Consider the following 16,717-nt stretch of genomic DNA (forward strand, 5'->3'; position numbering starts at 1 on the left):
GAACAGGTTAACTTTGCCACAATAGTATAAAGAAATTGTATGAAGTTTTAGAGAGATTTTTAAAGTATAATCAGATTAAATACAAGATAAGCTTCTTCAAGGGAATATTAAGTACTTCAGAAGAGAATATGGCCATATATTCCTATTTGTTTCTGTATTTTACACACATAAGGAAATTCTGAAAAGATACACATATAAGATACAAACCACAGGGGCTGGGGATTTAGCTCAGTGGTAGAGCGCTTACCTAGGAAGCGCAAGGCCCTGGGTTCGGTCCCCAGCTCCGGGAAAAAAAAAAAAAAAAAAAAAAGATACAAACCACAGGTGTATGTGGTTGTGTGTGTTTGTGCACATGTGCATTGTTGAGAACTAGAGATGTTAAGAAGACTCCACTAAATAGCTCTAAATTTTTGTGTCAGTGTTTTGTGTATTCAAAAATTAAGAGACATAAATTTAAGAAGTATTTTGAGTAAAATATTTAAGGATCTAAATTCTAGATAATTACAATGTTAAGAAATGCTAACAGTATCAGTACTTATAAATACTGAAATTCGTATTGCTCAATTTTATTTTTATTTATATGTATACAATCACTATTTTAAAAAATGAGGTTTTTTTTCTGAAAACTGTGGGCTCTAACCTCTGAGCCATCTCTCTGGCTCCATTGTTAAGTGCAAAGCTTAGCATTTGTAAGTGTGTTTACACTGTCACATAGTCTCCAAAAATCTCTTTGATCTTGCAGAATTGAAACTATACTTATTTGACAAGTTTCCATTACTTGGTTCCTCCAAACCCTTGGTGACTGCACTGGCTTTGTAATCTTATGAGTCTGACCACTCTAGACCCACATTCATATAAATGAAATTTTAAATTTATGTTCCTGTTACTTAGTTTTATAGAAGACTTTCTTTATCTTCATTTCAGATTTTAAAGTAAAGTTAAAAAGAGGGGGGAAATCATAACTGAGTAACTGAAAAGCAAGATAAGATAACTTTAAGAAGTAAAAGACCGCAGGCAGACTTCTTTAAGTTCAAGACCATTCTGGTCTACATAGTGAGTTCCAGGTCAGCCAAAGCTCCACAGAGAAACCCTGTCTTGGAAAAAAAGGGGGAGGGGCAGTAAAAGACTGGGCTGGAGAGATGGTTCATCGATTAAGAGCACCACCTGCTCTTCAGAAAACCATGACTCAGCTTCTAGCACCCACATGGTGGCTCACAACCACCTGCAGCTCTAGTTTTAGAGGATCTAGCGTGCTCTTTCTGGCCTCTGTGGGCTCCTGTGTGAAGTTGGTGCACGATCATACAGTCAGGCATACACACTGCCACAAAATACATTGTTTTAAAAAAATTTTAAACTACAAATAAGGAAGCTAAAAGTTGTGTGTGTGTGTGTGTGTTTTCATTTTTCTGCGGTTCTTTTGTAAATCAAACATAAAATGTCTTGACAATTAGCAGGCCATGGCTTGTTTTTGCTTATTGTTATTTTTGTTTTATGTAATCTAAGAGCTAGGTCAGAATGTTTAACCAGGCTAAGTTAAATTAAAATTGGCCTTAAATATTCAGTGCTAAATTTTTGTTGAAAAATAAAAAGAAATTTAAAGTCTTTCCCTTACTCAATTTTTTAAAAAATACTAAATATAAACATTAATCTGATTGTGGTTACTGTATATGTACTATTCAAAGCATATTAGTTATGTCAATATTATTCATTCCATATAAAAAAGTTTGTTGAAAATACTAAGCTATGTGATATAGTATGGAAATATTTTAGCAGTCTTAGTTATTGTCTTAGGAATTCATTAAGCTCTTCTTACATTAATTGCTTTGAGGTTTAAATTGTACTGTTTTGCTATTTTCCTTTTATGAAAATGCATTCCTTGAAGAAAAAAAATCTAAGGGCTAATTTGTTTCTCTGCTCAGAGTGGTTAAAGATTAAGCAGAGGACATAACCACTGCTGTGTTTTATTTAAACCTCTCCCTGCTGGTTGCTGCACATGTAACAATGTTGTTCTTTCTTTGACACAGTCCCACACAAAAGCTGAGTGTAGTAAGGAAGCAGACAGCCTGCCTCCAGTAGTAACCCCCGCCTGGCTCCAGGATATGTAAACAGAAACATCCCAGGCTCCAGTGAGGCAGACCACGGGCTGTCTGTTCTGTACTCAGGAAGTATTGCCTGTGACAGCCTAGCCTCTGCACATAGGCATGCTTAGCATTGTTTATGTTTGACTGGATGTTTAACTGAGGAAACTAAAAGAGAGGAAAAAGAGGCTATATTAGGGCAAAGAAATAAGAAATTTAGGGTATGGTATATAACTTATGACATAAAAAAGAATTAAAAAGAATTATTTTAATGACTGGAGAGCCCATATGAACATGTGTATGCGTGTGCACACGGGCTCTCTCTCCTCTCTCTCTCTCCCTCTCTCTCTCAGCCTCAGGGAATACCTGCACTCACATGTTCATACCCACTCACAGACATGCATCCACACACATAATTAAAAATAAAACAATAAAAAAAGAACAAAAAAATAAAAATAAAACAAAAATCTTTTTAAAAAGAATTACTTTAAAGAAATAAAAAATGAGGGGTTGGGGATTTAGCTCAGTGAGGCCCTGGATTCGGTCCCCAGCTCCGAAAAAAAAGGAAAAAAAAAAGAAATAAAAAATGAGTTTTCCGATCAAAAGCTTTTTTTTTTATTACACACATATGACTACACATATTGCAATATTTTTCCTGGCAGGTTTTCAGTGGTGTCAAGTTTTTAGACTATATGACATAACCTGGAATGTTCCTAATTTGAGACATTTAAATACCATATGTATGGTTTTTAACATGTTTAAAAGTCCCTTAATACTTTTTTTCACCCTTTCTATTTTGAGTTAATAAATTAAAGCTCCTATTTTTCCATTTTCAGTTATAGATTTAAATACCTTTTACTCTGTGGAAAAAAATATGTAATGTTTAGAACCACCAGTAACAGGAAAGGAATCCCTCCTACCCCCCAGGTAGCAGTACCTCTCATATGTTATATAATTGCTATACTGAGCCACACTTGGTTCCTAGAGATGTTGCTGTGTCTTGAAAATAAAATATGTCTGTTTAGGGAGTATGCACTGTCCCCGTCCTCTGTCCTCTGCTACTTAGCTGTATCTCCAGCCCCATCACAGTGAGTTATTGAGCGTGCCGGCATGTATGATAGACAAGTGCCATTAATCCTTTCCACCGATTCTGACAGCACGTTTCTAGATATGATGTCAGAGTAACAGGCTACAAAAGAAGAAACTAGATTGTACTTAAAGGTTAAATATTTTTAATACTTCAAATGACATTATAAAGTTTTGGGGGGGGCACCTACAATTTAGAACTAGTTGAATCATGAAAAGAGAGTATGCTGGGTCCTGAGCTGATAGCCCAGTGACGCAGAGTTTGCCTAGCATTGTCAAAGGCTGTGAATACAGAAGAAAATGAAACATCCTTTTCTTTTAAAAGGATCTTGAGGCAGAGTCTGGTGTAGCCCCAGTTGGCCTTAAAGTCACATGCAGGCAAGACTAGCCTTGAACCCCTGATCCTACTGCTTTAATCTCTTAAGTCCTAGGTTAAAGGTATCCACCACTGCCTTCCTCTCGTGGTGATCTAACAAAAGAAAGTTACAGAGGAGGAAAAGAGTAAGTGTATGGAAACTTTCTGGGTAATTTTTTATAACCCTAAAACTGCTCTAAAAATTTAAATCTGCCAGGTGTGGTAATACACAGTTTTAATCCCAGCACCCAAGGAGGAGGCCAGTGGATATCTGTGAGTCTGAGGCCAGCCTGGTCTACAGTGAGATTCAGGACAGTCAGAACTACATAGTATGATGACGACGACAACGATGATGATGATGATAATAATAGTAATAATAATAATATAATTATGATGATAGCAATAATAAAGTCTATTAAAAGTAACACCAAAGGGAGGACTAAAGATTCCTAATTGAAATTTCAGAAGGAAATTGATACCCACTACCTATTAGAATGCTGAATCTGACATGAAGAAAATATTTCCAACCAGCCTTCTCCATGGTCTTTGTTCTTTGCTATTTCTGTCTCTTTAATCCTCTCAGTCTTAAATGTCACTACTCTTGCTACTTCAGTGTTTCTCCTTTTGTCCTGTCTTTCATTTGCCACCTTTTTGCTTTGTTTTGTATTGTTTTGACTATAACAAAATAAAATATGAGTATTATTTACTGGTAGATTTAGTATTTTATGTATAGGAATGTTTTGCCTGCATGTATATGTGTATACTCCGTGCATGCCTGGTGCCCTCAGAAACCTGAAGAGGGCATTGGAGTTCCCAGAAGTGAAGTTCTAGACAGAGGTGAGGCATGCGGATACTGAATCTGAGTCCTCTGTAAGAGCAGCAAGTGATTTTAATCATTGAACCGTAGTTCTACTTCTTATTTACTGATATCAAAAACAAAATACTATGCCTCTTGTTTTTAATTTGAGAAGAACCTAGATATTGTCTTTATTTACTTTTGCTTCATTTTTCTGAGGAAAAGTCTCATTCTGTAGCCCAGGCTGTCCTCAAACATACTGTATTGATGAGGATTTTCTTGAACTCCTGATTGTTTTGCTTCCATCTCCCAAAGTGCTAGGATTACTGGTGTGTATCCTCATTTTAGCTGAAATTTTATTTTTATAAAATAAAATACAGTGTTTCTGTTTTACCAAAGGTTTTACTTTCTGAGGTCTTGGTTACTTACAGTTAACCTTAGCTCAAAAATGTGAAATTGTAAAATCTAGAAATGAGCAATGTGTAAGTTTTTAATTGTGCACAGTTCAGTGTAATGTGACTCAGTCTAACATTATCCGACACCATCTCGTGAGCTGTGAATTCAGTAGCTGTTCTTCTAGCATATGCATATGGCCTATGTCCTGTGGTAGTTGAGTGAGAATGGCTCCCGTAGGCTCCCATTTTTGAATGCTTGGTCCCCATGAGTGGAAAGGATTAGGATGTGTGACCGTGTTGGAGGAAGTATCACTGGGGGTGGGCTTTGGGGTCTCAAGAGTGTACACCAGGCCCAGTCTCTCTCTGCCTGCCTGCAGCTGCCTGTGGGATCAGAATGTACAGTTCTCAGCTACCACTGCACACGTTCCCGTTGTCTGCTTGCTTGCTTCCTCCCATGGTGGTTATGGACTAATCTTCTGAAACTGTAAGCAAGGCACCGATTAAATGCTTCCTTTTATAAGTGTGGCCCTAGCTGTCGTGTCTGTCCAGCAGTAGAACCTGGCTTTGTAGTTGCTTAATAGCTGTCCCAGTTGTCAGATTGACGATTGTGGTATCACAGGTGCTGTCATCATTGCATTTTATTTATTTAGTAATTGTCCCGAATGATTAGAGTAATTTTATTACTCTCTGTCTTTGTAATAAATTATTTTGTTATTACTTATCATTAACCTTTTGTTATGGTTATACCTAATTTATAAGTTAAACTTTATCAGAGGTATAAGAAAAAAAAAACAATACATTCTTCAGCATACCCAGCAGATGCCCTGAAGCATGAAATGGCACAATGTTTACATACAACCCATGCATATACCTTTCCTGATATTTTAAATTATCTCTATATTTTGTAAAAATCATCTTTAGATTACTTATGATAATACAATTTAAATGGTATGTAAATAGTTTTTATTACCATATTGCTTAGAAAAAAAGACCAAAAAACAAGTCTGTACACATGCAATATGAACAAATCATCATAGTTCTAGCCTTGAGAGAGACTGAAGATCTTTGGAATGACAGGAGCTGCAGCCAGGCATCTCAAACATCACTTCCTTCATGTGGTCCATTGTAGTACTTAGTGCATGGCAAGATGGAATTCTGTTTTTGGAATTTTCTGCATTTCTCTCAAGTATTTTTAGTTTAGTTTGCTGATATAAAAATATGGAACCCACAAATTAGGAGAAGCAATTTAGATTAGTACTATCAGGAGCATCCATTAAACCTCCTGTAATGTATCCCCACAGACAGGGAGGTGCACTGTATTAGTTTTGTTTTTCGTTTGTTCTGTTTTTGGTAGCTCTGTGTGCGCGTGTACGCGCTGTGCCTTGGGGTGGATGGGGTACTGTGCTTTGGTACTTATACAGAGATCAGAGGACATATTTTGGGAATTGGTTCTTTCTACCATATGAGTCATGGGAATTGAACTCAGATCATTAGGCTTGATGGCAATTACCTTACTCAGACTTACCAGCCCAGGGTTTGATAGTTTTAATAAGAAAAGATAATCTGAAGGCACTTAAAAAAATATATATATATACACACACACACATAAATGTATATATACATTTATATATATGTCTTCCTATAAATTACTTTATGTTGAAAGACATATATCCTGTGTTTAAAAACTACAAATTATCCAATCATATGTGCATTGAAATAATATTTCCTTTTTGAGTTCAACAAATTCTCAAATAAGTTATTTTATTGAGGTACAATCTTATAACAGAATGAAATATAAAAATATACTATTCAATACTTTAATGATCTTGCGCAACCATTATTTCTATGTAGTTCCAAAACATTTTCATCACCCCACAAGGGGAATTCTCTATCTAGTAAAAAATAACTCCCTTCTCCCTCTTTTCCCATGCCTAGCAACTTCTAGCCTACCTTTTGTCTCTGTGGATTTACCGTTGTGGATGTTTCATATGAATGAAGTTGTAAAATACAGGACCTTTAGTGTGTCATCTTTGTAGATGTGTTACATCGTGTTTATTGATTGACAAGTGTTCGAACATTCGCATTTCTCCTTGTAGTCATTGCACATGTGATGCTGTGGACGGATTTGTTTGGATGCCTATTTCCAGTTCTTTGTGTCCATGCCTAGGAACAAACTAACAGATTTTATGAAAGTTCTAATGAGGGTTTGAGAACCTACTAAACCGTTTACTACATCTTTAACATTGCATATTCCCATCCGCTGTATGTAAGTTTTTAGTTTCTCTATATCCTTAACAGTACTTCTTATTTTCTTCTTCCTTTTTTTTTTTTCTTTTTTTCGGAGCTGGGAACCAAACCCAGGGCCTTACCACTGAGCTAAATCCCCAACCCCTTCTTCTTCCTTTTTAATCTTTAAAAATAGTTATAAACAGAGCTGGAGAAATGGGGTTAAGAGCACTGGCTGCTCTTCCAGAGGTCCTGAGTTCAAATTCCAGCAACCACATGGTGGCTCACTGAAATGGGGTCTGATGCCCTCTTCTGGTGTGTCTGAAGATAGCTACAGTGTGCTTATGTAGTTATAAACATGCTACTGTCCTACTGTAGTAAGTTGATATAGGGTTTAGTATTGTAGTAAGTTGAGGCTGTTTGTAGGAGGGTGGGGATTGGTTGGTTGATTGGCTTTTTTCTTTTTCTGTGTACTGGAGAGGGATCCATGACCTTGCAAATGCTTGGCAAATGCTCTACCACTGAGTTAGATCCCTAGCCAAAGATGAGTTCCTATATCCAGTCTTTCTATAAATTATTATATGTTGAAAGTATTGCTAACTACAGTTATCAGTATGTTAAAGTTTACTGCCTAGTAATTGTCTTATGATTTAAGAGTATTTCACAGCATCAACCTATTCTTCTTTAGAAATACTATATTGGCATTTTGTTTGCAGAACTTGAGATAACTCATTGGAGAAACACTGCCACTGAGGTTTATTATTTGCTATTAACAGATTCTAGTTTGACCACAAGTAAGAAAATTTTAACTTACATTCTGCTTGATTTTAATTGACTACAATTAAAATTGTCAATCAAATCCTTTAATCCTAGGACTCATAATAAATCAGACAGGGGGTTCTCTGAATTCAAAGTCAGCCTGGTTTACGAAGAAAGCTCGTCAGAGAGGTCCTCTGTCAAAAAAACAAACAAACAAACAAACAAACAAAAAAACAAACAAAAAAACCAAGCAAACAGAATAATAAGTTTAAAATTTCAAAATATAGTATATTTTATTTTCACTGAGTAAAAAGAATGTTTAAGTAGGGATAGTTGTGGCCTTGCCACTGGGCAGACACTACCTATAAAACCGATACCAAAACCCAAACAGATACTTCATAGGAGATCTCTCTACTGGCTGGTTTTGTGTGTCAACTTGACACAAGCTGGAGTCATCACAGAGAAAGGAGCCTACCCTAAGAAAATGCCCCATGAGACCCAGCTGTAAGGCATTTTCTCAATTAGTGATCAAGGTGGGCAGGCCCTACTGTGGGTGGTGCCATCCGTGGGCCTGTAGTCCTGGGTTCTATAAGAAAGCAGGCTGAGCAAACCAGTAAGTAACATCCTTCGATGGCTTCTGCATCAGCTCCTACTTTCTAACCAGCTTGAGTTCCAGTCCTGACTTCCTTTGGTGATGAACAGCAAAGTGGAAGTGTAAGCTGAATAAACCCTTTCCTCCCCAACTTGCTTCTTGGTCATGATGTTTTATGGGAAATAGAAACTCTGACAATCTTATTCTGCATTAGACTGTTTACTGATAAGCAGTTGTTTTGTATTTTGTAAAGACTACTGTTTTGAATATACACTGCTTGAATTTAGTTATTTTTTAATAGATATTTAAACATGGTGACCTGTGTATCCTCCACTTTTCTCTTTCTGTTTAAGACATTTTCATGTGTTTCTACTCTTAATATAATTATTGCATCCCTGTTCTATTACTCCTAGGTATATCTTAAGTTTGTGGACATCCAATCCAAGGATATAGGTATAGATAAGATACAGATATATAGATCAGCTATAGATATGATCTAACCCATAGATGGAGTATCACATAAATGTTTGCATGTTCATACCAGCCTTATAATCTAGATACATGTGTTCCCATTCTGCAAGTAAATAAACGTGGGTTCATGAATGCAGACATTTTCTCAATGTCAGATTAATACGTGGAGGGACTGAGCTTCAGGTTCAATTTAGATTTAGCTGCCCACAAAAACATTTTCATCAATATTAATGGTATCAATACTAATGATCTTAATTACCATCGATTGCATAGACTTTTATGCTCTACTAAGCACTTAGACTCCCCTCAAGCTTCATGACAGACACACTACTTTTTACAAATGAGGAAATGAGGCACACAGAAGTCAAGCAACCTGTTGAAGCCTACTGAATACATGGTTTAAACCCAACTATGAAACCGGGCTCAGTGGTGTACACCAGTAGTCTTAGCATTTAGGAGGCAGAGGGAAGAAGGTTGCCATGAGGTCAAGGTCAGCTTCCACTACTGTCTTAGTTATTTCTCTATTGCCATGATTAGACTCAATAACCGAAGCAACTTTTTAAGCACTGAGTTTATTTGGGGCTTATCATTTCAGAGGGTGGAGTTTATGACCATCATGGTGGGAAGCTTGGCAATGCAGGCTTGGTGCTAGAGCAGAAGTGAGCACTCACATCTTGAGTTACAACCATGAGGCAGAGAAAGATGCTGCTAATCTTTTTTCTTAAATGGATACTTTATTTACATTTCAAATGCCATCCCCTTTCCGAGTTTCCTCCCTGGAAACCCCCTATCCCATACCCTCTCCCCCTGCTTCTATGAGGATGCTCCCCCAGCCTCCCCCTCCCAACCCTGGCGTTCCCCTACCTTGGGACATCGAGCCTTAACAGGACCAAGGGCTTCTCCTCCCTTTGATGCCTAACATGGCCATCCTCTGCTGCATATGTGGCTGGAGTCATGGGTCATTCCATATGTACTCTTTGGGTGGTTGACTTCTAATCTTTTGGTACCTAACAGTTTCCCTGCAGGGACACACCTCCTCCAACAAGGCCACACCTCCTAACCCTTCCCAAGTAGTTAAGAATTGAACCTATCAGGGCTATTCTCATTCAAGCTTCCACAGCTACGTGGCATGTATGTGTGTATGAGTGTAGATACCCTCAGAGGCTAGAGAAGGTGTCAGACCATGTGGAGCTGGAGTTAGAGGTGGTGGTGAACTGCTTAATGTGGGTGTTGGGAACAAGATTTAGGTCCTCTGAAAGAGCAGTATATACTCCCAAGCAGTAAGCCATCTTTCCAACCCCTAGTTGATATTTTAATAACTAGGCTCATACTTGACAAGTGTTTTAAGTGTATAAAAGATAATCTAAGTTACCAAATCATGCTGTTTATAACTATCACAAATCAATTAATTTTTCTTTAATTTTATGTAAGAATATTACTGATGTGGTTATATGTTAATACAGGTTTTCTAAAAGCTAGTTTGTTGGTATTAAATAAAATACTTTTCTTTCCTTTAGGTCCGCCTCATTCATCTAATCGGGATGAAACTATAATCATTGCTTTGGCATCGGTTTCTGTATTAGCTGTTTTGATAGTCGCCTTATGTTTTGGATACAGAATGTTGACAGGTAAACGAAATACTATTTTTGGTCTCATCATTTGGTAAACATGCCATTTAATCAAAATTTATTTTCTTTAAATTTTTTTTTACATTTATTTATTGGCTTATTTATTGTGTAAAGAATACATGTGTGGAAGTTAGAGGACACTTGCAGGAGTCATTTTCCCTCTACTCTGTGGGTCCGAGGGGCCAACCTTAGGCCACCATGTTTGGTGGCATTCACCTTCACCAGCCGAACTGTCTTGACAGCCCCATTGTTTCCTTTTTAAAGTCTCTGTGGAAAATCTATGTACAAACACAAATTCTGCTGTAGAAGTCCCCATTTTTAGCTTCAACAAATATTTTCCCCCAAGTTTTACAAGAAATTTTTTAAATTCATTTTTATCAGTGTGTCTGTGTGTGTCTATGTGTGTCATGTGTGTGCTCCTTGGAGGCCAGACAATGACATTGCATCTCTGAGAGCTAGAATTACAGTGGCTGTTTAGAAAATCAGCACTCACTCATACATTTTCTTGAAAATTCAACATTATGATTTTAGACTTTGAAACTGAATCATCATGGAATCATCTCACAGAATTATCTCTGCTGTCATGCTGTTCATTTTCTTCATTAAGGGAATGATTTCTACTTTAGTGATTTGCTTTAACCCATGCTGCAGCTTTTCTTAGCTGTAATATATTTTTAATTTTTTTATTTCATGTGCATAGGTGTTTTACCTGAATGTATGTCTATGTAAGGATATTAGATCCCATAAAACTAGAGTTTGATACCGTTGTCAACTGCCACATGGGTGCTGGGAATTGAACCTGGGACCTCTGGAAGAGCAGCCAGTGTTCTTGACCACTGAGCCATCTGTCCAGCCTCTTAACTGTAATGTTAAGAAGTTGGCGTTTTCCTTTTGAGAAGGCTGCGTGTTAATAGGTGTTGTTACTCTTTAGGAGACAGGAAACAGGGTCTACACAGTGTGAGCATGATGGAGGCGGCAGCGGCAGAGCCCTCCCTGGACTTGGATAACCTGAAGCTGCTGGAGGTGAGCTGCGCACGCGTAGATCGTGGGCTGTTCTAATCTCTACCCACTCTCCTAATTAGTGCTCACTCACTACTCACTCACCTCACGCGTATTTAGGAAGTCTTTCTGGACCTGGTGGTGCACACCTGTGATTCAGCAGTTAGGAAGCAGAAGAAAGAGGGTTTCCTCAGACTCCAGGCCAGCCAGGGCAGCACAGTGAGCCCTGCCATAACAAAAAGTAGAGAAGGAGGTCTCAGTGTGCCTAAAGTCATGTGTAGTTTACAACACTGAGAGAAGTACCCACTGACACGTGCAGTTTTGCCCAGGATTTGAGGCAAGCCTGTGCCTTCCAAGTGCTGGAACGAAAGGTATGTGCTTAACTGTGTTTTGATGGGACTTTTTCAGAGGACGGCATTTTTTTTTTTTTTTTTTTTTTTTTTTGTAAACATAATGGTACAAGACTGGCATGGCGACACATGCCTTTGATTCCAATGCTCAGGAAGCAGAGGCAGATAATGAGTTTGAGGCCGGCTTAGTCTACATAGAGACTTTTAGGATAGCAGAGCTGCGTGTTGAGACTCTGTTTCAAAAACCAAAACGAACAAAATTTTAAAAAAATAATAAACTAATGCTATATTAACCATGTATAAAGAATGGTGCTAGCCAGGTGATAGTGGTGCACACCTTTCATCCTAACACTTGTGAGGTAGCAGCAAGTAGATCTCTGTCAGTTCAAGGCCAGCTTGGTCTGCCGAGCAAAGCAACACAGAGAAAGCTGTTCTCAAAAAACAATCAAACAAACTAACAAATAAAATAATGATAAACACCAACCTGTTTTAATGAAAATTCTCTAGAAGCCAAAAAATAAAGAGAACTAGTTACATTTTGTTATTTCTTCGTGCATTGAGTAGATTTTTATTTTATTACAGATAATGTGTAATTATATACTGTGGAACTCCCAGACTCTTGCTAATTTCTAATGTGTACTGGTTTTCAAAAAAAGATTAATTTTAATTGTGTGTGCATGTGTTTCTGCATGTGGGTGTGTATACATGAGTGCAGTTGCCTGTGGATATTAGAAAGGGAACTGGAGTTACAGGCAGCTGTAAGCCTCCTGCAGTGGGTGCTGGGAACCGCACTGCCATCCTCTGGGACATCAGTACGCTCTCAACCACTGAGGATTTCTCTAGCCCTGTGCGGAGATTTTGTTACTTGTTTTTGTAAGCAGTTGACTTGGTTAGACACATACCACAGACATAGAAGCTCAACTCTCAGCTCAGTTAGTACATCTGTCTCATGTGTTCACTGAGTTCCCTCTTCAGGTTTCTCTTTTGGAGGCATCTTCCCTCACTCTCTAGACGCTCTAGCGACAGATTACATCCTCTGGTTCAAAAGACCTTTTGTGCCATTTTTAGTTCCACTACTCAAAGCTGATTTGAGTCAGCTTTCAAGTGAAGAAAACCCATAGAAACAGGTAGCCCACCATATATGCATTCCTTTCTTCTGTGCCTCAATGCCTTAGACTCTCTAACTGCTTTTGCTTATTTTTCAGTGTATCTAGGCCTTCCTTGGTTTTCCTTCTCATTTGGTCCAAAGTGTTTAGCTTTCGTCTATTGGAAGATTAGTCAGTTATACCACACACAGATAACTAGGTGCCTTTTGGTAATAAATAAACTAAAAGCAGAATAGAGCTGCTGTATATCATGGGAGATTTTAGGGGTTTCCTTGTTGTGTTTTCATTTTAGTAAATTTAATTGTTCAATTTTAATATGAACTAATAACTTGCCTTTTTAACAACAAACTTACAGCTGATTGGACGGGGTCGATATGGAGCAGTATATAAAGGTTCCTTGGATGAGCGTCCAGTTGCTGTAAAAGTATTTTCTTTTGCAAACCGTCAGAATTTTATAAATGAAAAAAACATTTACAGAGTGCCTTTGATGGAACATGACAACATTGCTCGCTTTATAGTTGGAGACGAGAGGCTCACTGCAGATGGACGCATGGAGTATTTGCTTGTGATGGAGTATTATCCCAATGTAAGTTCTTCATAAAAGAGATTCTGTCATTCATTGTACCCTTGATCAGATCTTCACCACATGTTGCTTGTTTGTAAACTTGTTATTAGTGTTCTGCAATGAAATAAGAATCTTATGCTCGATTTTGAATTAAATATTACTCAGCCAGGTATCACGGCACATACCTGTAACCCAGAAAGAAAGCTAAGGCAGGAGGATTGTGAATTAAGTCAAGCCTGGACTATTATTCTAAGACTCTATCTTGAAGAACAACAAAACACTAACAATTCTCTTCTTTCATCTCTCTTCTCACCTCTTTTCTTCCCTCCTTCCATTCCTCCATCATGGCCTCCCTTTCTTACCCACCCTTCTTCCTTCCCCTGTTTCTTTTGCCAGAGCTTTTTCATCAGACTTAGAAGCACTTTGTCTGACACTCGTTCTTGTGTAAGCTCCTTGTTTATCAGACATACAGTCATCCTTAGTGTCCACGCACACGCACACACACATGCACACACGTTGACAGCAGCTCAAGTCCCTTATATAAGATTTCATGTAGCATTTGCATGTAACACTTGCATATCATTTCTTGATTACATAGTTAAAATGCCATGTTAATAGTTACTCATTGTTAAACTGTTTATTTAGGGAACAATGACAAGAAAAATAATGTTATATACAGATGCAGAAGTACTCCTTGGGTTTTTATTTGTTTTTCTTGACTTTATTGGAGAAGAAACCAAGGTCAGAACATATTAAGCAAGTACTTTTTCATGTAGCTACATCCCCATCCCTAAATACTTTTGATATAGCTGATTGAACGCCACAATGTGGAGTCTGCAGGTATAGAGGACTGACTGTAGAGACTTACAAAAGCTCTCTGTGTCCTATTTATAAATCATAACAATATTGTTTTTAAAATTTGGTAAAAAAAAACAAAATAAAAAATTTTCAAGTTAATCTGATTGTCCAAAGAAGTGTTTAAAAGGAAAAATCATCCATAATTTTATTATTTGAAAGATAAAAATCGATAGTTAAGTTCCTTCTTTCCCCCTGCCCTAGTTAGGATTAATATTGCTGTGAAACAATATTAATATGTTTAATTAGTATTAACATGAAACACTGTTACCAAAAGCAAATTGAGCAAGAAAGAGCCAAAGGAGGGATGCTGCTTACTGGCTTGCTCATCTTGCTTTCTTGTTAGGGAGCTGGGGCTTGTTATCATTTCCTGATAGGGCCTTTGTATGTAGCTCTTGCTTCCTGGAACTCTGTGTGCATACCAGGTTAGTGTCAAATTCACAGAGATCTGCCTGCCTCTGCCTGGGATTAAAGGTGGGGGCCAATGTAGTTGGCTTCTTGTTACTGTTTGCTTGTTTGTTTGTGTATATGTGTGTATGTGCATTTATCCTGCTTTTTTTTTTTTTCTTTTTTTCGGAGCTGGGGACCGAACCCAGGGCCTTGCGCTTCCTAGGCAAGCGCTCTACCACTGAGCTAAATCCCCAACCCCTATCCTGCTTTTTTTTTTTTTTTTTATAGAATCCAAGACCACTGGCCTCTAATCACTAATTAAGAAAATGTCCTAAAGCTTGTCCAGCCTGATCATATGGAGGCGTTTTCCCAATTGAGGTTCCCTCTTCCCAGATGACTATAGCTTGTGTCAGTTACATTAAACTAGCCAGCATACTCTCTCTCTTCTTTTCTTATTCAAAAATACCTTATTATATCTTCTTGGGAACCTAGCCTCTGCAAATTCTTCAGAAGGTTACCTAACTTGCCTCTTCTTGTTGAAGCAAATTTAGTTTAAATTTTTGAAATCCTTTTTGCTTTATACAGGGATCTCTGTGCAAATATCTGAGTCTCCATACAAGTGATTGGGTAAGCTCTTGCCGTCTGGCTCATTCTGTGACAAGAGGACTGGCTTATCTTCACACAGAATTACCCCGAGGAGGTATGATGAATAAAATTTTAATCATTTTAGAAGAAAAAATATAATTTCTACTGTTAAAATGTGAATATTAACTAATTTAAAGATCCATCATGAAGAAACGTATTTGAACGTAACAGGAAGAAAAGCAAGACAGATCTCATTAAGAATTTAAAGACTTTCTAAAAATATACTTAGAGCTAGTTTTAGAAAAAATGATTTGGGGGGTTGTATCTCAATGATAGAGTGCTTCCTTAGCGTATATAAGGCCTTTGATCTCTGATATCATAAGACCAGACAAAAAGATCCTAGAGGATTTTTAGGCCTCTTGAATTTGTGAACCTCAGGTTAATACTGTTAGCTAGGCTATATTTCCCTTGTATTTGTTTGTTCATGTGAATAAGTAGCAGTGTATTAGTTTTAATATCACATGGACCTTTATTTTATAAGCTATAATACTCAAACATCCTTTTATAAACTAATGCTCTGCTAGCTAGAGTCAGTAAAGGAGGAAATACACTGGCTTTACTTATAAAGAAACTTCTTTTTTGAAAAAGGTTTTCTCATATACACTTAAGAATCTCAAGAGCCAAGCATGGTGGCTCATGCCTTTAACCTCAGCAGTCAGAGCAGCGGCTAGTGAATCTGACTTTGAGGCCAGCCTAAGTTTACATAACAAGGTTCAGGTGTACTGGGACTGTATAGTGAGACCCGGATTTTAAAACCTCTAGGGTTCAAGTGAGATGGCACATACATATTCGAGTCATCAGACTCAGGAGGCTGAAGCAAGATTGTACACTTAAGGCCAACCTGGAATTTCTAGTGATTCTGAGCCACTCGTGATGACATAGTGCAACCTGGCTCCTGAAGGGAGGAGGGAGAGACAGCTAGAGAGAGGATTGAGATTATAGGCCAGGGTAGAGCACTTGACTAGTGTGCGTAAGGTGCTTCACTTCAGTCCTCAGGAACAGTCAAAACCAGAACCTAAAGAGAGTGTCAAGGAGCAGTGTGGCAGCATGACTCAGGGCTCCTGCCTGTGTCTTTTCTCTGCCATCCTTTACATGTGTCTTTCATTTTCAGTCATTTCAGTGTCTGTTGTGTTGTATATAGGTAGCAGGGAAAACAGGGACAAAGGAGTTGTTCCCTTCCACTTCCAGACGTTCCTGCTATGCCCACATTAATCCATACTTCCTCACTGGAGACCAAAAATACGCTTGTTTTATTTTTGCTGAGTGAATTGCTGCTGAGATGGTGTTAGGTTCTGTGAGTAAGTGAGGGTGGAAGGCCGTCCTGGCCCAGGATTGAGCTGTATTATAGTCCTTCCGCAGCTCTCGTGTGCTCTGACTGGCTGTCCAAAGCATCTGTTAGATCTCTCGCCTTCTCACTTTGT

General features: G+C 38.1%; 1 protein-coding gene across 7 annotated transcripts in view; it reads left to right on the top strand.

Annotated features, from left to right (window-relative positions):
* The window catches only part of Bmpr2 (bone morphogenetic protein receptor type 2), a 115,614-nt gene that overhangs the window by 69,384 nt on the left and 29,513 nt on the right, over positions 1–16,717 (top strand). For all 7 annotated transcript variants that reach the window (XM_087564564.1, XM_087564560.1, XM_087564561.1 and 4 more), the window contains 4 exon segments: positions 10,276–10,386; positions 11,318–11,409; positions 13,197–13,427; positions 15,237–15,351. In XM_087564564.1, coding sequence (XP_087420690.1) covers positions 10,276–10,386; positions 11,318–11,409; positions 13,197–13,427; positions 15,237–15,351 — 549 coding nt within the window.

The sequence above is a fragment of the Rattus norvegicus genome, chromosome 9 (genome assembly GCF_021556685.1).
Source record: "Rattus norvegicus strain SHRSP/BbbUtx chromosome 9, alternate assembly SHRSP_T2T, whole genome shotgun sequence".
In the NCBI taxonomy this organism is placed as follows: Eukaryota; Metazoa; Chordata; class Mammalia; order Rodentia; family Muridae; genus Rattus; species Rattus norvegicus.